At 44.4% G+C, this 27,656-nt stretch overlaps 1 protein-coding gene across 1 annotated transcript in view; it reads right to left on the reverse strand.

Moving 5' to 3' along the window:
• Positions 1-8,025: 8,025 nt before the first annotated feature.
• The window catches only part of SNIP1 (Smad nuclear interacting protein 1), a 106,999-nt gene continuing 87,368 nt past the window's right edge, over positions 8,026-27,656 (reverse strand). Inside the window, exon 4 of the mRNA XM_069622648.1 lies at positions 8,026-10,198. Coding sequence (XP_069478749.1) covers positions 9,901-10,198 — 298 coding nt within the window. The 3' untranslated portion in view covers positions 8,026-9,900. The remainder of the gene's footprint in view (positions 10,199-27,656) is intronic.

Consider the following 27,656-nt stretch of genomic DNA (forward strand, 5'->3'; position numbering starts at 1 on the left):
GTATGTACCAAGTGCAAGAGAAGAGGACATTTTGCGACATGCTGCAAGAACTTCCAATTCGGCCAGGCAGGGCAAAGAAAGGTTCTCTATGTAAATGAGGAAGAAGACTGAAGATCTGAGGACGATACAGTGATGCCATTGCAGAATGTTATCGTCAATACTGTAAATGTGGTTGCCAATGGAGGGAGTTCAGATGAGTGTGAACGTCCCTATGCTGTGTTGACAGTGAATGGCCGTAAAGTATCGATGATGGCTGACTCTGGGTCAAAAATCACTCTGCTGTCTAGGGGTGCGTTTGAGAGTGAGATGAAAGGTGTGGTATCAGCATGGTCGGAACCTGTCATCAATCCTGGTGGTTATAACCAAGATAAGATTGAGTTACTGGGTTATGTGTGGAGCAAGTTTGAGTTTAAAGGACGCAGGTGTGAGGGCAAGGTGTATGTTACCAAGAAGGGCCAATCATTGTTGGGATGGAGAGAACAAAAGAATCTTGGCATCAGACTTGATCCCAATCACCCAGAACAGGTTTTGCAAGTATCAGAGTGGTCTCCATTTTCCAGCAAATATGCCTCAGGGTATGGCAGGGTATTTGATAGTGTTGGGAAAGGTTTTCAACATCAAATAATCCTAAGAAGGGGGAGTACGCCTGTGGTGGCGAAGCTCAGACCGGTACCTTTTGCCCTACGAGATGGTGTAAAGAAAGAGTTAGAGAAGCTGTTAAGGTCGGGTGTGATCGAAAGAGCGGGGGGAGTTGAGTGGGTCTCCGCAGTTGTAATTGTCAAGAAAAGTTCCAGAGTGTAGACATGCGTGAGTTAAACAAGTGTGTTTTGGTGGACAGGCACCCACTACCCAACATGGGTGAGATGTTAACCATGGTGAGTTGGGGAAAATACTTCTCGAAGCTCGACATGACGTCTGCATACCATCAGGTGGAATTGGAGGAGGCATGTAGGAAGGTCACGGCTTTTGTGACGCACGAAGGAGTGTTTCAATTTAAGAGGATGCCTTTTGGTTTGGCGTCAGCCTCATCAGTGTTTCAGAAAATCATGGATCGACTTTTGAGAGGTTTGAAAGGTGTTTTGCTTTCAAGATGATGTGTTGGTAAGTGGAGCGACGTTGGAAGAACATGAAAGGAATTTGGGCAGGGTGTTGAAAATATTTGGAGAGGGGCATTACATTGAGAGAAGAGAAATGTAAGTTTGCTGTGACAAAAGTGGATTATCTGGGAGGTATCGGGTGATGGTATCAGACCCAAGGAAGACATGATGAACTCTATAAAGGACATTGAGAAACCGAGCAATAAGAGCGAACTCCGTTCTTTTCTTGGTAGGACTGAATTTTACCAAAGGTTTGTAGAGAATTTTGCGGACAAAGTGCAGGAGATGAGAAAAATTGAGGAAAGGTGCCGATTTTGTATGGAGTCAAAAGTGCGACCTGGAATTTACCAGAATAAAAGGAAGAGATTAACATGGCTCATCCTTTAGGGTGTTTCGATACAAGGAAATTATCGATCATTACAGTAGACGCTAGTGAATGCGGACTAGGTGCGGTATTATCCCAGAAGCAGGAGGACGGGTCAGAGGAGGTAATAGCACATGCCTCGAGAGGTCTTAAGGGAGCAGAATTGAGATATTCTGTTCTAGAAAAGGAGGCCCTGGCATGTTTTTGGGCTATCGAGCGTTTCAGGAATTGTGTGGGGCGTGGAGTTCGTGATCCGAACAGATCACAAGCCTCAAAGCTATTTTTGAAAACAAAGGCCTAGACAAGGTTTCACGTAGAGTGGCTGGTTGGGTCACCAGGATGCAGACACATTGTTTTAAGATGGATGTTATACCTGGAAAGGACAATGTACTGGCTGATAGTTTGTCCATGCTGAGAGTAATTGCTCCAGTTGTTGTGGATGATGAGGAGATGGAATTAGTGTTTGTGAACACCGATGGAATTGTATCCAAGCAAGAGTGGTTGGATGAGATGAGAAGAGATGAAGCAATTAAAGTAATTCCGTATGTAGTCTCCTCATCATGGCCTAGTAAAATGGGACTGGCAGAAGGGGGGAACCATATTGGGAGGTGAAGGACGAACTATCTGTTGCCAACGACATTTTGTTCAGGTGGGGAAGGGCAGTGGTGCCTATTGGTTTACGGAAAAAGGTGATCAATTTAGCACATGAAGGCCACATTGGAGTTACCAAGACCAAGGGTGTGTTGAGAGCCGATTATTGGTGGCCAGGCTTTGATAAAGAAATTGAAAAATGTTTGGCTGATTGTCAGTTGTATATCAAAAGCGGGAAGGGAATTGTGGCTAAGAAACAGCCGTTGGTGGATGTTGGTCTTCCATCGAGAATATGGTGTGATCTTGCTATGGACATATTAGGCCCGGTGGATTTAGGCTATGGACGGGGGAAGTTAATAGTTTTGGTTGTGGATTTGTTCTCCAGGTGGGTAGATTTTAAGATGGTGAGGGATATTACGGGAGAAAGCATGATTAAAGTATTGCAGGAAATATTTGCAAATGAGGGTTTGCCTGAAAGCGTGTTAACTGATAACGGTCCCCAGTTTGGAGGGTGTTTTGCAAATTACTTAAGGAAGTGTGGTATTGGTCACAAAAGAACTTCCTTATACCATCCGGAGACAAACTGAGTAGTTGAAAGGATGAATAGATGTATAATGGAGAGCATTCGCATGGGAGAAGAGTGTGGATTCGATAAGCTAGCCACTATACAAAGTAGGATGTGGGCTCTGAGCATGGCGCCACATTCCACTACAGGACTGTGCCCTTTTAAACTTATGAGGGGCCGAAAGCCATATTCCTTGGCTTGTCCGCCATGGCTCGGCAGGAGTAGAGAGACGGATGTGATTATTGATGAAGCAAGAAAATCACTAGTAAAAAAAAAAAGACTGAATGGGTCATGCGTGAAAACAGGAGGAGAGGAAGGAAAGAATTGCATGTGGAGATTGGGTCAGGATAAAGAAAGGGGTAGTGAAGCGTAAGGGTGATTCCCTTTATTCTGATCCGGTCAGAGTCGTAGCTGTCATGAAAGGGGCTGTGCGTGTGACTGGAGGGCAAGTGTGGAATAAAGATAGAATTGTTACAGTGAGGAGAGGTCATGAGTGAGGTGAATGATTAGGAGAAAGAGTTGTAGAGTTGGGAAAGGAGTCTGATGTGTAAATAAATTGTTGAATTGATTTTTTTTAAAAAGAGGGGAAGTTGTGTTATGATGCTTTTCCTGATGTGTTATGATGCTTGTCCAAATGGCAGATGGCCTGCATGCTGGGAGATCTGCCTGGAAGACTATTTGATGCGCTGTGTTCTATGTGATGTCATAGAACAATGTTTGCTGTGCTCTTGTTTATGTTCTATGTTATGGCAGTTGGAGAAGCTACAAAGGGGAAGGGGGCCTCTGCATTGCTGGGGGTCTTTTTCCTTATAAATTCTCAATAAATCATATCTAATCTTGATTGACTTCCCCGCGTCTTGATATGATAAGATATGATATGGCATTTGTAACGCGCCTATACACAAGTGTTTCAAGGCGCGACGAGGCAGGGAGGGGGGAACAAGGGGAAGACAGACAACGATCCTACTAGGCCAGGTGTCATTCAGACCGTGCAAATGCAGGGGTAGGGGGAAGGGAAAAAGTCCAAAGGGAAAGGGGTGGTGGGGGGGCGAGTGCAGTACAAATAGTAGAATAGAAATAAAATAATAAATAAATAGGGCCAGCTGGTGGCAAGTGCGAGGTAAGTGCAGACAAGTGCTGGGGGGGGGGGGGGGGAGGGCCGTAGTGATACAGAGACAGTCCCGCAGTGCAGGGGTTGCCAGGGAGGCAGTGCAAGTGAAGAGTGACTGGGCCCAGGACCGAGGTCGGTGAGAGTGGCCCAGTTCCAGAATCAGTGCAGTTTTCATAACAGTAACATCAATGAGCAACCGAATAAGACGATGAATGCTGAGCAGCCCCAACACATGGAGGGAGTAAACCCAGGCTTACCGATGATGCCCTCCTACCAGCCTAGATTTGGAAATGCTTTCTGGGCTAGACTGCAAGGGACGCACAAAGGCCTGCCCGCCCCGCAAACAAGGGCCACGTAGGTGGCCAGTGCCCAACTCAGGCAAGGTTATGCATATGAACGGATGCCATTTGGGAAACGGACCGTGAGTGTCGCACAGCTCTGATCTGGACACAGACGCCCACACACCCCACCTAATTAGAAATATGGACATTTAGCACTGCACTTCAAGACAGCTATGCCAATTAAAACAACAGAAGGTAAAGTTATTGTAAGTTATTCCTATAGCTAGATCCCTAGCCAACAACTAAATCTCCCTATCTGTGAATAATCTCGAACCAAAAAGAGGGGTCCCTAGTTGGTGCTGCTGGGCCGACTACAAATGGTATCGAGATTTTCTCCCTGCTCTCTCTAAAACACTTTCCTGGTGTCTAGTATGTGCACACAGGTTGGAGGTCGATTCTTGAATTTTAATATGTCGCCCCCAATTTGTGTGTCTTATTGTTAAAAAACACAACAAGTGCTATTTCCACAGTATCTGTATTGAAAACGACTCGATTCGGGAAGGAACGAACCGGCACCTAGAGGGACAACATCCAGAAGTAAGGACGAAATAAAACCGACCTTGCGAGTACTCCAGCTGCAAAGTGGATACCGCTGGAAAACCAAGCAGCTACCCTGGAATTACAACACAGAGGACTAGGAAGTAATTACCCTACGAACCCTAGACCCTCTACCATCTAACAGTGTTAAAGACACTGTTAAAGATACCTCAATTTGATGTATCCGTCCTGAAGAAAGCGGCAACTCAAGAATCCCGCTGAAACCGGTTGACCATAGAAAAGGCCTGGAGGATAACCCAGACCCACATTCCCTTTCTGAAAGAAAATAAAGGGCTTGTCTCAAGGAAACTGAACACGTTATCCATACAATTTATGGTTCAATTCGAACCCTTGGGAGTTATGAAGAATTAATATCTTCACTTTCCACATAATTAAATATAAATTTTTTTTTTTTTAAATCCTTTTTACTGTTTGCCATTGTTATCTGGCTTCTCAACCAGATACTGTGGAAATAGCACTTGTTGTGTTTTTTAACAATAAGACACACAAATTGGGGGCGACATATTAAAATTCAAGAATCGACCTCCAACCTGTGTGCACATACTAGACACCAGGAAAGTGTTTTAGAGAGAGCAGGGAGAAAATCTCGATACCATTTGTAGTCGGCCCAGCAGCACCAACTAGGGACCCCTCTTTTTGGTTCGAGATTATTCACAGATAGGGAGATTTAGTTGTTGGCTAGGGATCTAGCTATAGGAATAACTTACAATAACTTTACCTTCTGTTGTTTTGAGTGTTACAAACGATTGGCATAAACAGGAGGGAACCGCCCTATAACTCCTTTTTGTGGTTAGCTATGCCAATTAACCAACCCACTAACAACTTCACACTCTGCATACACCTCAAATTCTAACCAAACAACCACAAACCCCCAACACAACAATCCGCACAAACTTCACTGCAACAAAACAAAGCACACACAGATCCGCACAACAGCACACATCATCTTCCAACAGTATAACACCCGAAACACAGCCAACGGGATTCCAGGCTGAGGCCATGAACAGCACATCACTGCTCTCTTGCACTTCTTCAGATCATCCCGCTAACTCCTGATGGGGCTGAGTTATGAAGATACAAGAACATCCCTTTAACAAAATATTTTTCATAGAATTTTCAGGGTTAAGACCAAAGTTTAACCTTAACCCCACTTTCAATGAATTTCAACATTTTGCGGATAGCTGAAAGGGTTTCATAACATTACAGAACATAAGTTAGTAAAAAGGGCGTTTTAATAAATTATAACGTCCATTTAACAGTTTTATTTAACAGTTAAAACATTGGGGGGTCATCTTCGGCCCCTCTCTCTGTTTCTCTCCACACATCACGGTCCTTGGCAAGAAGTCCAACTTTCAGCTTCCACCTGCTCAGAGGCATTCTCCCTTTCCTCACCTTTCCCCAAAAGCTCAATGTCTCCAGAGTTCTGGTGCTCTCTAGGCTAGACTACTGCAACTGACTCTTCTTCAATCTGCCTCTTTCCTCCCTTCGCCCTCTTCAACTAATCCAGAATTGGGATGCTAGACTTATTGGCCTCCAGTCCAGGGACAGCATCTGTCCAGCCCTAAAATCTCCACTGGCTCCCAGTGACTGCAAGGATCAAATTCAAGACCCTTTGCATCGTCCACAAGGTTGTTTGGGGCCTGGGCACTTGCGATATTCAGCTTCACTCTCTAAATACCTCCCTTCAAGAGTTCTTCAGTCCTCTAGCGCAAACTCTCTGCAGATCAGACGTTTCACCTGTGACTGGTGCCTGGTAGCTTATGAGTCTTACAGGGGCCAGGCCCTCCCAGACCAGTCTACCCAAGCACCCCTAACCAGCACTTGCCCCCGGGAATCCATACAGGACTAGCCTGAACCTGGTCCACCCAGTCCATGCAGTATTTTTGCCCCCTCTCCCCGTGTTTTCCTTGGTACTCACCCTCTGTCTCCCATTAGTACTTGCTCAGCAACTTGGGCCCCCACCTCCTATACTCCCAACCCCCCCCAGCCCAAATACAGCCATCCATCCAGACCTTCAGCCTCCCATTCCAAATTCTGTCACTGCTCTTGCACAGCCAGAATGTCATGACCTAGTACAATCATCACCGTTTTTTCCTCTATCTGCCCTCCTTCACAGTCTGTCATGTGTTGCCTGGAAACACTTGTGTATAGGTGTCATACAAATATCCAATAAATAAATAATTTTGCAATACAAGTTTGTTGTTGCATTGCCTGGGGCATGTCCTTGGCAAGGCACACAGCCACCACTGGCTTCAAAGTAGGCAGTTGGCCATGCCATAGACACCAGATACACTGCCCTTTTTAAGTTGTATGCATGGGCATGGAACTGTCCTGCGTCAGGATCTGCAGAGCCAGCAACCAAATCTCAGCTTTTTCTACCTAGAACACATCCCTCGACTAGGTTGAAAACATGCTACAAAGAGCTGGAACATGTTTTTTTTCTGGCACCTCTCTCAATGCCAGAGACACTGGTTCCAGTGATCCTTTATGACCCACATTGCAAAAGTTGCCTGGGCTGATCAGCCAATCAAAATACATCATTCTGACGTGGTGGTCCACGGATAGCAGTGGATATGAGCCCAGCCAATCAAATAGACTATGTAAAATGAGGATGCACCTATTAAACTGCCCAAATATGCCTAAATACAAATGCTCTCAAATTAGGCCAGAATTTGAATGGGGAAATGTAGCTTTTAGGACACCCCTCGCCCTGACCCAAAAACCGTTGCGCCCTACAGAACTAGACGAAACTTTACAAGTAGATCAATTAAATGGTGCCAAATTTATAAGCATCTCATAGATTCTCCACCAATTTAACCTTTCATAAATTCTCCACCAATTTTACCTTAACTACAGTCTCACTATTGCTGTAATTTCACACGTAGGCCAACGACCACTTCACTACATTATTCACCTAGGGAAGAAAACAAAATTGCACAAATTTCATATCACACATATTGATTTTTCTTGTTTCCTTAACAAATGGTGGTATTCTCTCCTTTATAGAAATCCACAGTTGACATCTTCCATTAGATCTTGACTTGTCAGTAACAAGCAGTTTAGGTGGTCTTCAATCAACCCTTGATCATCCTAACCAGTAAAACATCGGAATCCAGGAAATGGAAAGATTTAAAACAATGTAAAACTAAACTGAAGTTCTTAAGCCAACCTTTCACAGCCGCTGGAAGGCATTCCATCCCACTTTTATTTGTACTATTACATTACAAAATGGGACGAAGCAAATCAGCCTGCACCAAAGTAAAGCTTAGTGCTACATAGCCTACTTAACAGCATATGTAACCTTGCTATGTAGGCTTCTTTGTTCCCTGTCAAGATTCAAAGATCCAGTGCCCATTTCATGAAGGGTGCCCTCTCAAGAACAAACACAAAGCCAATGAGTGTGTGTGAAGTAATAAAATACATTTATTTGGACAGGTTTTAAAACTATTGTACAGTTCAATGTTATGTACATTTGAATCCTTTTTTCAGCAGAGGATAAACATGGACGCCGTCTTCCAAAATCATTTCCATTTATGACGCACAAAGCAGTGTTATTAGTGTGAAAATAACCTGCAAGTACAAACATTGACATCCTTACAAATTATAAAATGGGTAAAAAAATGTTTAAAGAAAAAATAAAAAATAAGATTACAATGGTGTTTCAAACATTCATTTATTTGACGGCAAATGGTCACTCCCATCTATACATGTAGACTTAAAGGGGATGTAGATATACAATTATTTACATACACACACGGTTACTGTAGCTGGTCAGTGATGTGACCATTTATTTTAACTTAGCACTCACAAATGGGTGAATATTTTAAAGATATGGTGAACATAGAACTATTTACAAATTAACAATAGGGTCGAATAAATTGCAGGAACAGATATACAGACCTTTTTTCGTTGCTCCCCAGTACAGTGCACACTTGCAGGTACATTGAGAGACGGAAAAAAAAAAAAACTCGTAATGCTGTGAACACAAACGAAAACCAGAAATAGGTCACACAGCACACTTGTACAGTGTAGATAGAAATATCTTGAATGACATCCTGCAATAGTCAAATATTTCCAATGTTTTAGCAATTTATCACAAGTACGCAATAACATTCTGCACAATACAAGACATAGTATGCCTATTTGCTATTACAAAGCAAATTAAGACTAGGAAAAGGGGCACCCAAACTGGGATGCAAACGAAGCGTAATTGCTCTAGTCGGATTAAAAGCAGGAGGCAGCATGGACCACCCTAGCATTTTCAAGTGCTCTTAATTTGTGAATCTGTTCAAAAAGGAATAGGTGACAGGAGCAAGGTTTGAAAAACAGGCAAACGCCACATTGTGAGGATAGAGGTAAAGACTGAACAATATAACCACTAACAAAACATTTGGTAGATTACTGTGTTGCACATACAAGCTGAGCTCCCTCAAATTTGTCTCGGTTTAGAGAGAAACAGAAAGCAGACTTGTCTGTACCCTCTAGATGAGTTTGTAAATACATGGTGACGTTTGCTACATAGTTATTGTAAATGTGCCATCTATAGACTACAGCTCAGAACTGCATTTACTGATGGAAGGTGTGCGATTATTTTGAAAAGACACAAACATTCACAGCAAGATTTCATTTACCTACGGGACACTATGGATTAAATTTGCTCAGAACATAACAGAAGAAAAAGTTAGAGGTCTAGTTAGTGATGTCACAGAAAAGATGAGTCAACCCCCACCAGCTAATCTAGCATCCTCAATATTTTTGACATGCAATTATTTTAGTAATAGACAGATAAAGAGGGCCAAACGCATCTTTTCAAAGCAGTGTTCTGTTCACTGCAGACATGTACCATTGCAAAACAAGCATGGAATAAGAGGTTGGGCACCAAATGAATCCTAAATTTTTTTCCGAATGAGTCTTGCAAGAAAATAATGTAACCTTTATAAAGCACCTTGAAGGCTTTTATTCCTACTTCCAAAGCAGCTCCTATGAAGCTACGAGATCCATGTAGGAGAAAACATTTTGACAGGATATTTGGGGTGTAGCAGTATGTCAGTTTTCAACATTTCTCAATTTTAACGCACAACCAAATAAAAACCCACCAATCCTCAGAGAAAGCATCATATACTGTGCCAACAGAAAATTACATTATATCAAGACAGAAACCAAGGTCCACCCCCGACAACATCCAAATTGTTCAGAAACAGTGGAAACTCTTAAGGCCATAAAAAGAATAAGTATAGAGGAGTCTTCAACATCTAAAAATGAATTTCAGAATTTTAAGATCCTTTACTTTCATCCTCATTGTCATTTATCTCCTCCACGCCTTCATCCTCTTCGTCGTCATCTGCATTGGGGTTTTTGTCCACCTCCGATGTATCGGAGGACTCATGCAAGACGACATACTCTCTACTGCTGAACCCAAACTTTAGCACATCTTTTTCCTTCAGTTCATAATAACGCTGTGGCTCAATCTTCTGGTTATTGAGAAATGTTCCATTGCCAGAGCCAAGGTCAATTATGTACGGCCTCACTCTTCGGCCAACTTGACCATTTGCACGGGTAAATTCAACAAGTCTGGAAGAAAGAATTGAATTGGTTACAAATAGAAATTGTAAGACAAAGTGTACAGCAGGCGCAGGAACCTGTGACAAATATGTAAAAATAAATTGCATGCAGGCAAAAATGGACAAGACAATCCTATCTTACCCTTCACCATTCACTATCTGCACCTTGGTCTTACAACAGCCTTTAATGATCACTTCACTATTCCTTCCCTTCTAACCACCATCTCATGCTTATGGGCGACAATCCTCGCTAAACTGTTGCAGAGTACACTGATCACAATTCTGGTCACAATCACGCAAAAAAAACAACCTTGGCCTTAACCTCATCTCCTCAACTCCAACCTTTGTATTGACGGATACCTTTTTTTTTTTAAATGTTGACTGTGACCTTGTCTCCCTCACCACTGCCCGCCCATGACTAATTACCAATCAGAAATCTCCTTCATCCATATGTTGTAATAACTTGTCAGCTACAACGCCTTGCAGAGACAGCACCTTTAGGAAATGTATCCAAGCCCCCCTCTACTTTTTGCTTACTGTCCCTCTGGCTTCTCTACCTTGGCACACCCACTCCAAATCCTACTAAAAAAAAAAAATGTAGGGAAAAATATAATTAAAAATAAATACAAACACATCCCTGAGGTCCCATTTTTTTTTACTAACTGCCAGAACGCTTGACCCTGCATTAGAAATCTCAATTCTTCAAAAAAATGTCTCTCCACCGACATCTCCAATCTGTCCATAACTTACTAAGATCTCACTCTGCCCCACGAGCAGTCATTCATCCGCCAACGACTATGCTCTACATTTCCAATACAATCTCAAACAGTGCTTTTGCTTACTCCTGCCCACTCATTCACATCTTACCTTTCATCCGACTAATCCACCTGAAATCTTTTTCATCCTCAGGGCTGCTAACCCTCGTCACGGATTACTACATTGATCCTCAACTAATCAAGCACAAAGATTAGATAAACTCGAGTAAACAGTAGGTTCAATCTCAATAGCCAATGTTCTACCCATTCTCAAAAATGCTGGATGCTGGCGCTGACCCACCTCTCTCCTCCCTTATTATTCCAAAGTCCTTTAACAAGTAGTTTACAATAACATCCTCACCTACCTGACCCTCTCCAATCTTGCTTTCGTTCTCTTCATCCAACTAGCACATGATATGATCTAACGCACCTATGCACAAGTGTTCAAGGCGTGACGAGGCAAGGGAGGGCGAAGAGAGGAAAGACTGACAACGATCTTAGTAGGCCAGGTGACAGCGAGATCGCACAAGCGCAAAGTAAGAGGGCAGTCCAGTACATGGGATCGACCGTAAAAATGAATAGAATAATACAAGCAGTAAAAAGGTGCAGACATTAGGTGTCAAATGCTGGTTGGGGACTGTAAAGATACAGGAAACAGTCCTCAACCGCGTGGGTTGCCAGGGAGGCAGTGCAGGTATGCAACTGGCGGGGGAGAGGACCTGGGCACAAGATTAGAGGGTAGCCAGGTGAACAGTGCAGTTTCAGCCAAGAGTTCAGCAGGGGAGAGGAGGAGAGACAGCAGAAGCAAAGAGGAAGGTTTTGAGGTGCTTACAGAACCAGAGATGGCTCTCCAAATTTCAGGGAGGCAGGGAAGCTGTTCGAGGGAGGTCACAGCCGAAGAAAGATCTACCACCAACTCATTTCTTGGAGAAGCGACAAACCCTGAGGGAGTTGGAGGCGCATGAGTGAAGAGCTCGAGAAGGAAGCTCTTGAGGACGAGAGTTTAAGGTAATGACGCCTGAAGCCCCAGAAGGCCTTATGGACAATGCAGAGGGTTTTGAACTTAATACTCGCAGCCACTGGGAGCCAGTGCAGAGATTTCAGTCCTGAGAGATACGATCCCTGGGCTTGAGGCCAAGGACAAGTCTTGCAGTCCTGTGCTGGATGAGTTGCGGAGAGTAGAAGCAGGCAGATTCAGAAAGAGGCTGTTGCAGTAGCCCAGCCTAAAGAGAACGAGAGCTCTGGAGACAGTGAGCTTCTGGGGGAAGGAGAGGAAAGGAAGAATACCTCCGACGAGGTGCAGCGTGTAGTGTGACTTCTTAGAGGTGTCAGATGTGAGGTGAGAAGGAGAGTGTGGAGTCGAAGATGACCGAGGTTTTTGGGATCACAGGTGGGAGCAGGAAGAGGGTCAAGAGATGCCAGCCAGAGCGTGACCGGAAAGGAGGGAATGAGTATCACTCATGAATGTTTCCAACTTTACAGCCTCTTCCCATCAAGCTAAACGTTTCTATGCTCAATTTTCCTTGACCCCACCAGCTCCATTGACACAGTTGAACACTTCTCTCCACCCTCGCAGATCGAGGATTGAGAGACTACTCTTGAATGGATGTCTTCCTTTGTTGCCAATCACCATTTCAAAATGTCCTGGAACTCTAGTCATCTGACCTCGCCCCTCTTCCTCTTGGTGTCAACACTCCATACAAGGGCCTCTGCAAAACAATCTCCCCTCTGTGCCCCCATTTCTTCCTATGGCTTTGCAAACTTTTCAGTGGTAATACTCGGATTGTTGTCTCTACTGAACTCTCCACTCAACTGTTTGATCTCTATCCGGCACCAAATGGCTCTCCTGTTGCAGGCTAAACTCCTGGCAAAGCCAAGACTCTTGCAATTGAAAAATTCCCCTTGACCTTTCTCCCAATCTAGTTTCACCAGACCTTTGGTGCATTTCCCCGGCTCACAGCCTTGGTGGTTCATTTCAACTCCAATCTTAAATTACATTACAATCACTAAAACCACTTCTGCCAGATGTAACCTTAAAAAAAAAAAATTTAAAAAACGCAAGCAGAATCCACATTCCTTTGTCTACTACTAAACAATTCATGGTCTCCGTGTTACTTTCCAAACTTAAACTGATCCTCCCGACTACTCCGCCACAAAGAAATGTTCGTAACTCACACGTCATTCAACCTCCCTCAATCTTCTCCCACCTCTTCCTAGGGGCTAAATGTGTTGACTGCCCATGTAGAAGAGGCAAACATGCTGTTCTCCAGTCCATACATTTATTCATGGTCTTGGCCCCTCCTTAATAAGCAGCTCCCCTCTTCAAGCGATCCACACCCCGCCCAGCCCCCTAATATCTTCTTTCCATTAATTCACTCATACTAGCCCCTCCCCTGCCGAGTGGAACTCCTCGCAAACAAAACCCCTGCTCCCTGAAATCTTTCCCAAGTCTCCTTAATTCTTCTAAAACCCTCTACTCTCCAGGGATTGCTTGGCTCTTCCCTTCCTCAACCAATGCCCTCTCCTCTCAATCAGCATTCCCCTTTTCTACAACTCTTAACAATCTCACCCCAATCACTCCTCCTTCCCCATCTCCTTATGAGGATTTGTATATACCTGTGTAATCAATATTTGGCACCAGAAAATGTCACTCCACGCTTCACCAACTGGTAACCCACTTATTTCCCTCTAAAAGTGATGTGGCATTCTGACCTGTACCCCTTGATTTTTGTAAGGCTTTTTAATTCAATATCATGTTTGACCATGTACCACAAATACAATCAAAAGAGCTGTACACTACAATTGCGTCAGGACGAAATGGCTCAGGTATACACAATTCTGTACAACCTTTCACAGGACCATAGAAACGAGGTTTCTGATGAATGCTCCATATTTTACCCCATTTCATTTCTGGAACCATCTGCCTTGTGCCCACTAAACATAAAGCAGTTTGGTCCCAATATCCAAAAACTGCACTTAACACATTTGCATTTTAAAGGGATATGCTTATGCTGGGCAGTAGGAAGGTTTTTCTAGAGCCCTCTGGAGAGGGGTGTAAGACAACATAGACTTAGAATATTAAACCAGTTGGACATGCATGTTTTTTCAAATCTCTCTGAATGCTAACATAGAAGGGGAGTGAACTAGTGCCAAGGTACAATTAGATCATTAACACAACTATAAAAATACTTCAGTCCTCAAAATATGCATTAATCACTAGCCATTGTTGGAGTCATCGTTGACTCAGCAAGTATGAAATGGTGTGTTTTGTGAATGTGGAGAATTGAGGTAAGGCAGGGGTGAAGAGCAACTTTATGCCCAATTAGCGTGCACTTTTACCCCTAAAAGCATTATTGACTAAGTAATCGTTCCAATATAGCGACTCATGGCAGTTCACTCAAAACCTAGAACAGGTACCCAAACTACCATGCCAAAACGAGCCAAACTGTATAAAAAGGTGAGAGGCAGGGATTTATTATTTTAAAAGTAGACAGATTTTCCAGGAAACTCAAGGGTCCCAAAGGGCACCAGGGAAAAGCTAGGCAGGCATCAATTTTTGGTCAAATCAGAGTTTGCAAAGATCTCTCACGTTAAAGAACATGAAACCACAATATCTCTCCCATGATTCTAGGTGAAAACAAGATCTTAGATAGTACTTCAGGGTCATAGAGGGCCAATAACCACCAAGCTGCAGAACATCTGGACTCCCACAACAGTTGCTATTAACATGGAGACCCATACAGCCGCAGAGGGGAAGGCTGCTACTGCCAGTCACATGTGTAATAGGGAAACTGCACATGGGAACAGGCAAAAAACTGGATCGGGGACAGGGACCCAAGAAGATCTTCAAGGAGTTGATGGCTGTGGAACATGCCTAAAATTCCTAGGGCACCGATAAGACGATAGGGGCTAGCTAGTGGTTGGCTGGGTTCACGTTCATAGAAGCAATATCCTCAGGGATGCCAGAGCCAGGATAGGTGCTACTTGAGGCAGCAGCGTGTGGGCGGAAGGTTGGCGACAGTAGGTGGAGCGCCATGCCGCCACTGGTGATAGTCAATTTACAAGTTCTATACTGATAGAAACACCAAGCAAGGGACAGACAGTTCCAGAGAGCTAAACATGTAGATCGACAACAGACATCCTGTGAGGAAAGATGGATGCAGGAGGTGGACCAGTATGGCCAACAAGAAGCAGGGTTAGTCAGCTTAACAGCAAGACACCCGGGACTCCCACTGCAGAGGCGCAGCGGGCACAGAGTGAGCCAACAATGAAGGCCAGAGGGAAACAGCAGAAGAGCCAGTAAAACCCTGCTAGAAGGATGGAGACTTCCACATCAGGACACCAGCCGATACAGCAAATCACAGCAGCATCCGGAGTGGACCAATATTGCCAAAGCAAAGCTTCCAGCTATGTTACAAACTAATCTGAGAAACGGACAGAATCTTCCAGCTACTGGGCCGGCTAAGCAAGACCATCAATCCCCCGTCCAGGCTGTACACAGAGGTTTCATGGTTGGCCTGAATAGACACCAAACAGACAAGCACTTCCCCACAGGATTTTTAGTGGGTTGTCAAGCACCAAGCCAATTGTATCCTCACTTAAACTCCAACAAGCTGTGCATATGGCAGCAAAATGACTATGCCTCATGTATCTATTTGGATTTGTGGTCTACTTCAACAAAGCAAGGCAACAAAACGGCCAGTGTTGTGGGACTTCAAAATGCTGCAATTTCCAAATGGCCACCATATACAGGCATTATGGTACTACTGCATATCAGAAAGAGCGTGGAAGTTACTAGGGAGTATTTAGGACTCTCTACTTGGCAATACAGAACTCAACATCTAGTATAGGCCTGTACCACTCAAGGTAAGGTAGCTATAGCAGAGCAGCCAGGCCCATCTTGGGAATGAGGGCTGTAGGAAGGTAATAGGAACTTGTAGCACACATATGGTCCAAAAAAAACAAAAACAAAAACAAAATACACAAATATATTATTTGTATATAACGTTTAGAGTGTCTAAGTAGGAAAGTCCATTTGAGCCAAGTCACATTCCACAACGCCACCTAGTTTTACATTTCAGGTGAAAGGTTTATTTTCAAACCCCTTTAAACCCACCATAACTTTCTTGGTGTAGTGAATATATTTCTGATGCTTGTATCTGCTTAGATTCACATGCTATGCATAGGCCGACATCTAGTGGTAGCCGCAAAGTATTACTTTTGTTTTCAAAACTCAAAGGGACATCGACAGGGTATACCAGTAATACTATTCCTAGTGTGACGTCCACTGTACCCATGTCCTTCACACGTCTAGGTCCCGCAGATTGTTTTGTTTCTGACATGAAGTAGCATGAAGTGTAGCCCGAGTACAGATGTAATAAAGCAGATAAGAGTAGATTAAAGTTAAATGTTAAAGGTATTTGTACCGCGCACCGTCACCAACGGAATTGGTCCCCGGGCGCTCTGGCAGATCTATAAGTGATAAAAGGAGGTGGGGGGGGGGGGGATTGGTTAGTAGGGTGAAGAGGGAGTAGGATAGTGAGAGGAGTGCTGTTCTGTTGGCAGTTTCAACTTGGTGTACACCGGGTGCTGAGCTTTGGTGCGGGTATTGGATCGGTGTCAGTCTGCGTGTGCTGTTGCTCCGGCTTATGTGTTCTTGCAGTGTTGTGAAGTGCGTGCGGCTTGTTGTGCGAGAGATGGTTGTGAGTTTTTTGAGTGAGATAGGTAGGCAGAATTTGAGCTTATATTGGTTAGTGGGTTACAAAACTTTTAGCATGCTAACATTCACAGTTTCGTCCAAGTGTGGCACTTGTTCGCCTTCGCATGTGGGCATGCCAACATTCACAGACCCTTATAGGTGCGGTGCAGGCTGGTGTCTAGAAATCTGTCCAGGTGTGGGCATGCTAGCATTCATACATAATCTGGATGCTACTCAGGCTGGTGTTCACAATTCTAAGTGTGGCACCTGCTAGCATTCAAGTTTCATCCCGGCGCGGGCATGCTGTCCTTCAATCAATCCCATCTAGATGCGACGCAGGCCAATTGTCCACAATTCTAAGTATGGCCTGTGCTAGTCTTCACGTTCAGTGTTATGTGCGCGCATGCCAACACTGAGGCTTCACCCAGGTGCGGGCATGCTAACATTCAAGGTCCCATCCAGATGCGACGCAGGCCAACCCACACAATTCCATCCAAGCGAGGCCGTCCCAACATTCAATTTTATCTAAATGCGTTTGTCGGTCTGGGTATGGTCCGTCCGGTACGTACGAGTGGGTGAGTCACTTGATGCTTTCGTCTGGGTCCAAGTATGTGATCAGTCTCTGGAGCCTCCTTTAGTGGCTATTTGTCATGATGTCTTAAGCTCCGTCAGGTGGTTGGTTCTTTGGTTCGAGTGTTTGTCCAGTTTGAGAGTGGCCGAGGTTGGAGTTATTTCCACCGGTGTTATGCCTGTGCATTCTAGTGCGTCTCCATTGTGGTTACGCTGTGAAGAGCCATGATTTAAGGAGTTTCCTGAATGCTAGGTGGTTTGTTGTGTTCCGTATATTCTTAGCGAAGTTGTTCAAGGCTTTGGGAGCCTGGTGAGAAAAAGATTCCTCAGTTTTTTTCTGTTGTAGGGTTTTGGTTCCAGGCGTTTGTCGGTGCTAGATCTTAGTGTTCTTGTCGGTTGATGTAGGCGTAGTTTGCCGCTTAGGAATTGTGCGCCTTGTTTGTGTATTGCTCTGTTCGTGATGCACATGGACTTGAACTTTATTCGCTGTTTTAGTGGTAGCCAGTGTAGTATTTTTAGCGCGGGTGTGATGTGTTCTCTTCTGGGTAGCTTGAGGAGGAGTCTGGCTGCTGCATTTTGTATGCGTTGCAGTTTTTTTTAAGTAGTCGTTCGGGCATGCCCAGGTATAGGCCATTGGCATAGTCTACTCTGAACATGATCAGAGTGATGATTAAGTGTTTTGTTGGCAAACGACAGGAACGGTAGGATCCTTTTTGCTGCTCGCAGGAGGAAGAAACATTTCTTGATTACTGAGTTTACTTGTGGCTCTAGAGTGCGGTTGTTATCCATCAGGACCTCTAGGTTTTTTACAGTTGATGGTTCTGGTGTGGTGCCGAGCTCTTGGCCAGCGGATGTAGTTGATTTCTCCTTTTTTTAGATGCAATCATTCTCTGTTTTGCCTGGGTTGATTTTGAGATGGTTGAGGTTCATCCAGTTTAATATGTCACGAAGGCAATTCTCTAGTGTGGCGTTTTCTTCTCGGGATTCTTGTAGGTTGAAGATTATTTGAGTATGGTCGGCGTAGTTGTAGCATGTGAGGCCGTGTTTTTTGATGAGTTTGATTAATAGGTACATGCAGATGTTGAATAGAAGCAGTGAGAAGGATGATCCTTAAGGTACTCCATACGTGGAGCCTCTGGGTTTGGATTTAAATGGTTTCATCCATACTGGTTCTGTTTGTTAGGAAGGATTTGATCCATAGTAGGGCAGTGTCTGTTATACCTAGTCCTTCTAATCTCTTTGAGGATGGCGTGGTTGACAGTGTCGAAGGCTGCAGACAGATCAAGGAGAATCAGGGCGGTAACAGTTGTCAGAGTCTGCGTTTGTTTTTAGGTCATCCCATATTGAGAGGAGAGCAGATTCTGTTCCTCTCATGGGTCTGAAACCAAGGCAGTGCTCTTCTATGAATTCTTAGGTTATTTGGTAGATGTACGTTTCTAGCAGTTTGGCTATGTAGGGTATATTGGAGATGGGTCTGTCGTTGGATAAGTCCTCTACGTTTCCTGTTGGGTCTTTGAGAAGCGGCTTGATGTACTCTGATTTGAAGGCCTGTGGTACTTTACCTGTTGAGATTGAGAGGTTGAGAATGTTCCTGTGGTAATCCATGGAGGTTCCTTGTTTGAGAATTGTTTTGTATATGTCCAGGGGGGCAAGGGTCTTCGGGACAGCCTGATTTGTTGCTTTGGTTTACCAGTTTGACGAAAGCCTCTGATATTTCTAGGAAGTTTTGTATCTTGTTTGCGTGTTCCACGTCAGTGTCGGTGGGGTTTGAGCTGTGATCGCTTGGTCTGTTTTGTATGGTGTGTTGGATGGAGGTTATTTTGTTTTTGAAGTGGTCTCTGAGGTTCTCGCAGAGTTTCATCGATGGAATTGGCGTGTTATTGCGCCCGGTGTTTTTTTTAATTTAGTTTATGATTTTGAATAGTTCTTTTTGGGCGTTTGGTGCTCTGAAGATTCGGTTGTCGTAATGTTTCCTCTTCATTTTTTGCATTTCCTTTTTATATAAGCGGATCTGTTGTAGGAATTTCAATTTGTTTGCGGTGGTGTCTTTGGTCCTCCATTCAGATTCTAGTTTGTTTTTTCTTTTCATGGCGTTTAGTGGGGTGAACCATTTTGCTGTAGTATTCTTACGTGATGGGGTGAAGGGCTTTTCTTTGGCGATGTCGTCTAGGGTTGTTGCGATCCAGGTATGAAGTAGGGCAACTTCATTGTCTAGGTCTGCTTCTTCCATGGTTGATGCTTGTGGTTTGCTGAGTTCTAGGAGCTCAGTTAGGTTGGAGTTTTTTATGGTTCTCCAATTTCTTTTCACCATGGTCTTTTTTCTTGTTGCTTTTTAGTTGCAGCAGCCCTTTTATGAATGAATGATGAGGTGGTCGCTCCAAAGTATTTGAATTGGGGGTGCCGTGGTGATAAGTTCCTTGTTGGCGAAGATTGCGTCAAGTGTGTGCCCTGCTGAGTGGGTTGCTCCTTTGACTAGTTGTAGGTTCATGGCTGCTAGTTGGGCGGTTAAGGATTTTTGTGGTGTTGCGGTTTCTTCAAACCAAATGTTGAAGTCTGAGGATGATCAGATGGTTGTATTTGATGGCTAGGATGGTGATTGCTTCCGTGAAAGCGTCTATGAACGTCGCATCGTAGGTTGGTGGTCTGTGTATCAGGATGAATTTCAGGTTAGTTTTGGCATTTACTGAAAACCGTAGTATTAATAATTCGCATTTCTCGATGTTTAGTGGATCTTCCAATTTGATGGCCAGATGTTGTGTGGATGATCGCTAAACCCCCCCCCCCACCCCACCTCTTTTGGATTTTCTGTTTGTTTGGATGCATTTGAAGTTATCAGGCAGGCAGTTGTTGAGGGTGATCTTGTAGTCGTCGTCTAGCCATGTTTCGGTGACAGGAGGTCATATTTCAGTTGAATGTTTGCACATTGACCTTGCGTTTATTAGGTTACAGTGGATTTTCTGTGTGAGATTTTGTTTTGAGGCTATTTGTTGTTCAGGTTTGTAATTGTCTGTTTGTGGCGTTTCCGCGTTGATGTTGGTAGGATGAAGAACGGTGACGGCTGCTTCTTCATTGAAGCGGTCCATTAAGTTGATAACCGGGCAGATTAGTCTTGGTGTTTCTGCTGTGATGGTGTTCGGGTGAGGATCAGCGGTGGTTTCTTCATCGAGTCCGATTGCTGGGTGGGTGGTAGAATTGTTGGTTGTTGGTGCTTCGCCGTATTGTGCGTGATGTAGTGGAAATCGATGTTGCCCCTCTGTTCTTGTGATGTAAGGGGTAATGGGGACAGAGCCCTCCCACTCTCTTGTTGAGTGCTCCCATCTTACTTCCGCATGTCCCAGGAAGTTTATTTGCCCGTTTGAGGTTTCCGTGTTGGGGTGTCGGTGTACCGTGGTTATTGCGAGGTAGGGTGTGAGGTACAAGGATTTTTCTCTTGTAGATTTTGTTCCGGTTATGGCTGTGTTCCTTCCAATGGGGCTGCTTCTCGTGGGTTCTGTCGGTGTTGTGTGTTCGCGTCTCTTGTTGCACGATCTTGTTCTTTCTCGGCGTCCTTTTCTGGATCGGGCCATATTCCAGTTTAAGTGCAGGCATGGTAAGGAACTGGTCCTCTATGCTGTGTTGTGCTCTCGCAGTGACCTCGGTTTCTTCTTTTTGTAGATACGCTGGGGTGTACTCTGGTTCAGGGTTGCTTTTCTGTCGGTGGGTAGGTGTGTTTCCCAAGGGTGCACTGTTGGGGTTGGGGGGGTGGGGGTTGGGGGGAGGGGGTTAACAGTCCGCTGAATGGGACTTAATTGAGTTAGGTTGTGGTGTGTTTCCGGCTTTTATAGAGTAATGAACTAAGCGTAGTTAGGTTATTTGAGAGACCTGTATAGTGGGAGAGAGTCCCATCAGTGCAATCTAAACATCACACAATGCTGTTTGGAGATAGAACCCCTGCTAGGTTTGAGAGACGAGACATGTACAATTGGAGTGGCCTTTTAGTGCAATCTAAACATTATACAGTGCAATTTGGAGAAAGAACCCCAGCTAAATTTGAGAGGCCCATCAATGCGATCTAAACGTCATACAATACAATGCAATTTGGGGACAGAACCTCTGCTAAATTTGAGAGACCTGTATAGTGGGAGAGAGGCCTATCAATTCAATCTAAACGTCATACAAAGCAATTTGCAGGCAGGGTCTCTGTTCAAATTGAGAGATCTGTATGGTGGGAGGGAGGCCTATCAATGCAATCCAAGCGTCATATAAAGAAATTCGGGCACCGGCGTCCCTGCTAAATTTGAGAGACCTGTGTAGTGGGAGACCTGTATAGTGGGAGAGGCCTATCAATGCAATCTAAACGTCATACAATGCAATTTGGTGGCGGAGCCCCCGCTCAGTTTGAGAGACCTGTATGGTGGGAGAAAGCCCCATCAGTGCAGTCTAAATATCACACAATGCAATTTGGGCACTGTGGCCCTGCTAAATTTGTGAGTCCTGTATAATGGGAGAGAGGCCTATCAATGCTATCCAAATGTGCAAGTGGTCAGGTTTCAGTGCTAGAGCCGACGCTGTCCCCCGACTCAAGCAACTCCTACCTTACTGGTCCTAGTAGTTGCTGGTTGACGGCAGGCCACTGGCTTTCCCTGCTGACACCACCTGGAGCTGCCTCTGTTGGAGCCACCCTTGGGGTCCTTACCCGCAAGGGGCTGCTGGGCAGAGCGCTGCCCTGTGGGACCAGTGATGAGGCAGAGAGGACCAGTGAGTGGGGATGGGCGGATCAGGAGGCGTGAGAGAGACTTGGAAGAGGATGCGGTGTGGCTGGGGGACGCTTCTGGGGCCTGGGGGTCTAGTTTGGTCACAGAATGAATGGGAGCGGCGAGGGCCGCAGGACTATTATGAAGGCGTAAAGTTAGTATGCTGGCCAGGGGGGGGGGGGTCACAGGCCATGGCACTCACCAGCAGGCGCTCTGGGTGTAGTGAGAGCGCGCAGGGGGCTGCTGGCGTGGGGACCAGAAAGCTCTGGGGCACTGCCCAATCCGGCTCCGGGGGCGGGGAGGGAGAGGCAGAGAGGGTGCCGGGGAAAGTGGGCAGCGCGGGAGAATGGAGGCCCAAAGTTAGGATGCTGGCCGGGGAGGGGGGTGGGGGGGGGGGTCACAGGCCACGGCACTCACCTGCAGGTGCTCTGGGTGTAGTGAGCGCGCAGAGGGCTGCTGGCGTGGGGAACAGGAAGCTCTGGGGCACTGCCTAATCAGGCTTGGGGGGGGGGGGAGAAAGAGGTTGCCGGGGAAAAGACAGTAGCGAGGGCCATGGGAGAATGGAGGCCCAAAGTTAGGATGCTGGCAAGGGGAGGGATCACAGGCCACACACTCACCTGCAGGCGCTCTGAAAATATCTATGTACCTTCTACTCCACAGGGGAGGAAGGGTCGGCGCATGTGAATCTAAGCAGATATAAGCATCAAAAATACGCTTACGCTGAGTATGTATCCCTTCTCAGGCTTGTGAATCTGCTTAGATCACATGCTATGCATAGATTAGCGAGCAGTGTCTGGAGAAGGTGGTGGGTTGTGCCAAGGTGCAGCGGCAAACAGATGTTTTAGCACTGCTTGTCCCACCTGTCAATCTGCTTTAGAACGTGCGTCAATGCAGTAGTGCGAGTAAAATGTATAGAGCTGTATGTAGCCGCTTTGCAAATGGCATCCAGCTGGACATTTGCAATAAAGGCCAAAGTAGTTGGCGAGTGAGCTCTTGGTGTGAAAGGCAGAGTTTTATTAGACAGAGTAGCAGAGCTGTATGCATTTCACTATCCATCTGGAGGTGGCTTTTTTTGAAACATGATCAATTTCCCTGGCAGGTGCTGTGGAGCCAAACAGTTTGTGTGTTTTTCGAAGCAAGCAGTTTTCTCTTGTTTACATAGTAAAGAACCGCTCTCCTTACATCTAGTGTACAGAGGTTTTTCTCAGCTGAACTTGAAGGGTTTTGAAAGAAAATGGTAGTTCAATGGACTGGTTGACATGGAATTTGGATATGAACTTAGGTGAAAACATATGGTATGTTTTTAATACCAACTTATCTTTGTGGATGACAAAGGGTCTTGCTGTGACTAAGCTTGTAGTTCACCGACTCTTCTTATGGAGGTGATGGCCACCAGAAAAGCAGTTTTATATGTGAATGGATTTGTTGATAGGCTCAAAGACAGGACCTATGAGCTTTGTGAGTACCACAATTAGATTCCACCCCGGAGGCAAGTTTGAAATGGCGGGGAGGTGGGCTGGGTTAAAGCCTTTTTACTCCTGGCATGAATGCCTTGATGACTGGGACTTCCACCAGGACACCATGCTTTGAGAAGTGGTGTACGCAGATAGAGCCGCTAGATGAACTTTGATGGAGGTGAATGCTAGGCCGGGGTCTAGTAAGTGGAGCATGTAATGAAGAATCTGAGATGGAGTACATTCGATAGGATTTACATTTGACTGGCACTTTAACAAATGGAAAAGATTTGTAATAAGGTAACAGTGCCCGGTGTTTGGTTTACGTGCCTCCTTGAGGATTTTCATAATGACAAAACTCCGACTTCAGGAGCAAGCTGCCAAGTTGATCAATTGAGGATGTGGGTGTAACGTTGTCCCCCCGTGATGGGCGAGCATGTTAGAGGTGGCACGGGAGTTTGAGATTAGATCGCACATCGCCAGTTTGCGCAGATGCAGAACCCAAGGTTGTCTCACCCACATAGGAGCAACCAGGATTAGAGTTACTTGTTCCTAGTGCATCTTGTTCACTAGGCTGTTCAGCAGTGGTGTCGATGGGGGAGAAGGGGGGTGAGAGCAGGGATAGGCAAATTTCCCTGACTGGTTCATCCACAGGCTTTCACCTAGCATCTGGGCTTTGGGTAGAGGATCTCTGTTCGTTGAGTCTGCTAGAGCATAAAGTTCCCCTGGAACATTTTGCGACACTAGAACATGTTCCGCTTGAGTGCTCCCACTTCCAAATTTTTTGGGCTATCCTGGAGAGTGTGTGCCTCCCTGCTTGTTTATGCAAGACATGGCAGTGGTGCGGTCAGTGAGGATTTGTACTGTTTGGTCTGACAGATGCACTTGAAAATCTTGTAGGGCTTTGAGCACTGCTAGTAGCTCTAAAAGGTTGTGATTTTGGGCTGCGCTATGGGTCCGTAGGCCATACGCTGTGTGGTGAAGGTAATGGGTGATGCGTATGTTGTGACAAATTGCTTGCACTGTACGGTTGTGAAAAGGTTTTCCCTTCAACTGATTTTCCTTTGTCCACCAGCGTAGCACTTGAACTAGGGTGCACATGACCCATAGCTCTCTCCAAAGGTTTAAGAATGTTTCCAAGTTCAAATTAGAACATTTATTTACCCCCCTCTTTACTGTACGGCTGACCCGCTCCAAATAAACCGTACAGCAGTACACTTTGATGGTCATGCACATATAAGACCCAACCCTCTATCAATTGGGCAAGGGAAAAGATCCATGTAATATCCTCTGGACTAAACCGCAAAGATCAGAGCAATGGACTAAACAGCAGAGCGCTCTGGCACTATGGCCTGGTAACGTTGGTCTTGACTGCCTATAAAATGCTCTGGACAGTGTGTACGCTAGATTTTCAGGAACGAGTGTGCAATATGAAAGTTGGTTTAAAAATCTTCTCTTTCAGCTGCAATAGGATGTTGGGATTGAGGTGAACAATCAAGGGAAAGCAATGTCAAGTTGCGAGCTACTACGCAGGAATAGGTCACTCTCCCCCACTCAATTCTCCACATAGCACAAGTTCTTACTCCCGAAAGTTTCAATCACGACTAGTCAATGGTTAGGGCAAAAAAGGTGGTCTGCAGGATCATCGCTCCATTTAAAATTTGGGTGCCCAAGCCATAAAATAAGCAGTTTTGCATTGCAATTTGCTATGTAATTCTGTAGGTTTGCAATTTAAATTGACACTTGTATACAAAAGCTATTTAAGTTAACAATGAAAAGAAAAAAATCCAGACACTAATGCGCCTTGGTTCTCAATTTATAGTATATCAATAGACTGAAATATCCGTAAATCAATTAACATAACTGGAATATCCTACAATAACTGATTAGACAGCACGTGCCGAAGCATGTGCCAATGTTTTTCCCACCTGTGCTTTGTCTAGGTAGTTAGATTAATTGCTATTGTTACACATAAGCAGTAAGATATTTTCTACAGAAAACACATTCAAATGCACATATACAATTTATCAGTATCAATCCTAATAGTTGATTGCCCTAACTCCATAGTCTTTAGAGATGGTTATCTAAAGCTAAATTAACACATAGCTTTATGAGATATCAAGGAAAAGAATCAGACCAGTTAATAATTAAGAAGTGAAATTATCAAAATATAAAATGGAAGTTTAATTGGGTTCCAGGTCCGCACCAGTGATGACAGCCCTAACATTCCATTAGTTATGCCACGTAGTCAAACGTTCCAAATAAAGTAATAGTGGCAACCACTACGGAACTTCTCAACAAACCCATTAGGTTTCAAATAGATCATAGCAATAGTGTGACTGCATTTCATATAGTCCCAGCAATCTCTCCATATTGGATAGTTGCATATTCTTACCTAGCTAGGATGTCTTTGCATATCCTCTAATTGCCGCTTGTGTTTTAATTTCCACACTTGTTCTATCCTGTATAGCAAAACCGTACATGTTTAGGTGAATACCCATTATAGCCCACATTTCCAAAACATTGATCATAAAATGTGATGTGTCTAAATTAAACTGGTCAGTGTGTGCTCCCAGAGCCTTTCTATGCATTTTATTTAGAATATTTAATGATCCGTATGCTACATTCTGTCTTCAGATTAGTATTGCTAAAAAAGTTAAGAAACCCTTTTCTACCATGTTAATCCAAAAATAAAGTGTTACACTTTATAGTGACACTAAGATTTAAAGAAATGTGTATTTGCTTTGCTAATAGTTGAGTGGCTCATGAAACTACTTAATCAAATTTCAATCCCCCATGGCCTCTCCTGCTTGGGATCACCGCTGACATATTTAAAACTATTTATAGCTTCACTAATTGCGTGACGTTCATGGACGTCAAGTTATGCCATCACGTCCTACCGCGCTGATGCCGTTGGCCAGTTTAGACCTGCTGAAGCTAAGAATTTGTCCTACCCTTTACTTTATGTCTACCATGTTCAATGGTTGACCAAATTGGAAGAATACTATGTCAAATCAAACAATGAATAGTGTTCCAACTTAATCTATTGCCCATAATAGTTTAAGTTCCAAAAGTACTGAGATATAGTTTCCCTAGTCATACTACAGCCATCTAAAGTTATACTTGAATCCCGATTGGAAAAGTAGTACAATTGGCATAATATCGGCAAGGGTTAATTGACCCCAACTCTAATCCGTATGGAGGAGCAATCTGGTCGCAACAAAAGATTGAGTTAGGACAATCAATTATTATGATGGATAGTGATAAATTGTACATGTGAAGAATGTGGTTTCTGTAGAAAATCCGTTTATGTGTAACAATAGGAATGAATCCAACTACCTAGACAAAGCCGGGTGGGCGAAACATTGGCATGTGCAGTTATTCCAGTTATGTTAATGGATTTACGGATATGTCATGTTAATTGATAGACTACAAATTGTGAACCAAAGATCATTAGTGTCTGGATTTTCTCTTTTCATTGTTTATATTGGTTGCTTTGTGTTTCAACCGCCAGATCAAAGTTGCTGCAGTGGTTGTTGTATGTTGGGTGTCATTAGGTGTGCCTCATCTCAGAATTACATTTTTGCACAAATAATTTCTAGTTAGCGGAAGGGGGGGTGGGGGGGGGGCGGTGCACTTCATATTTAAGCTATTTAAGTTACCCTGTTCAATGTAAGCACAGCTCACCCTGCATTTCTCTTGCCCTCAGGGCGCGCCCTCTGCCCTCTTTTCTCTATCCACTGCAAGTTCAAAGGGGCTAATGGAGAAAGCGTGCAGCAGTAATAATCGCCTTAAGTGTCAAAGGCCTGTGTGGGAGTGCCAGGCAAGATTATTTCCCCATTTAAATAATTGCAAACCAGAAATAAATCCGGATGTTACATTTATTAAGCCAACTATATCCTGTCTAAGAAAGATCAGTATGTTTTAGCTTTTTATTTTTTAAATTAAAGTGTCAACCAACTCTGTTCCTAATCATTTCAGTTGTTACATAATGCATTATAGTATTGTAACTGCAAAGGAGGAGGCTCGAGAAGGAAGACGCTTAGGAAGAGAGTTGGATGTAGTGTGGACCCCGGCCCAGAAAGACTTGTGGACGATGAAGAGGGTCTTGAACTTTGTCGTTGCAGCCACCGGGAGCCAGTGGAGAGATACGATTCATGGGCTTGAGACCAAGGACAAGTCTCGCAGTCCTGTTCTGGAATAGTTGCAAAGGGGGAAGAGTGCAGGCAGATTTTGAAAGAGGATGTTGTAGTAGTCC

The sequence above is a fragment of the Ambystoma mexicanum genome, chromosome 11 (genome assembly GCF_040938575.1).
Source record: "Ambystoma mexicanum isolate Mex_15411 chromosome 11, UKY_AmexF1_1, whole genome shotgun sequence".
NCBI classification, from domain to species: domain Eukaryota; kingdom Metazoa; phylum Chordata; class Amphibia; order Caudata; family Ambystomatidae; genus Ambystoma; species Ambystoma mexicanum.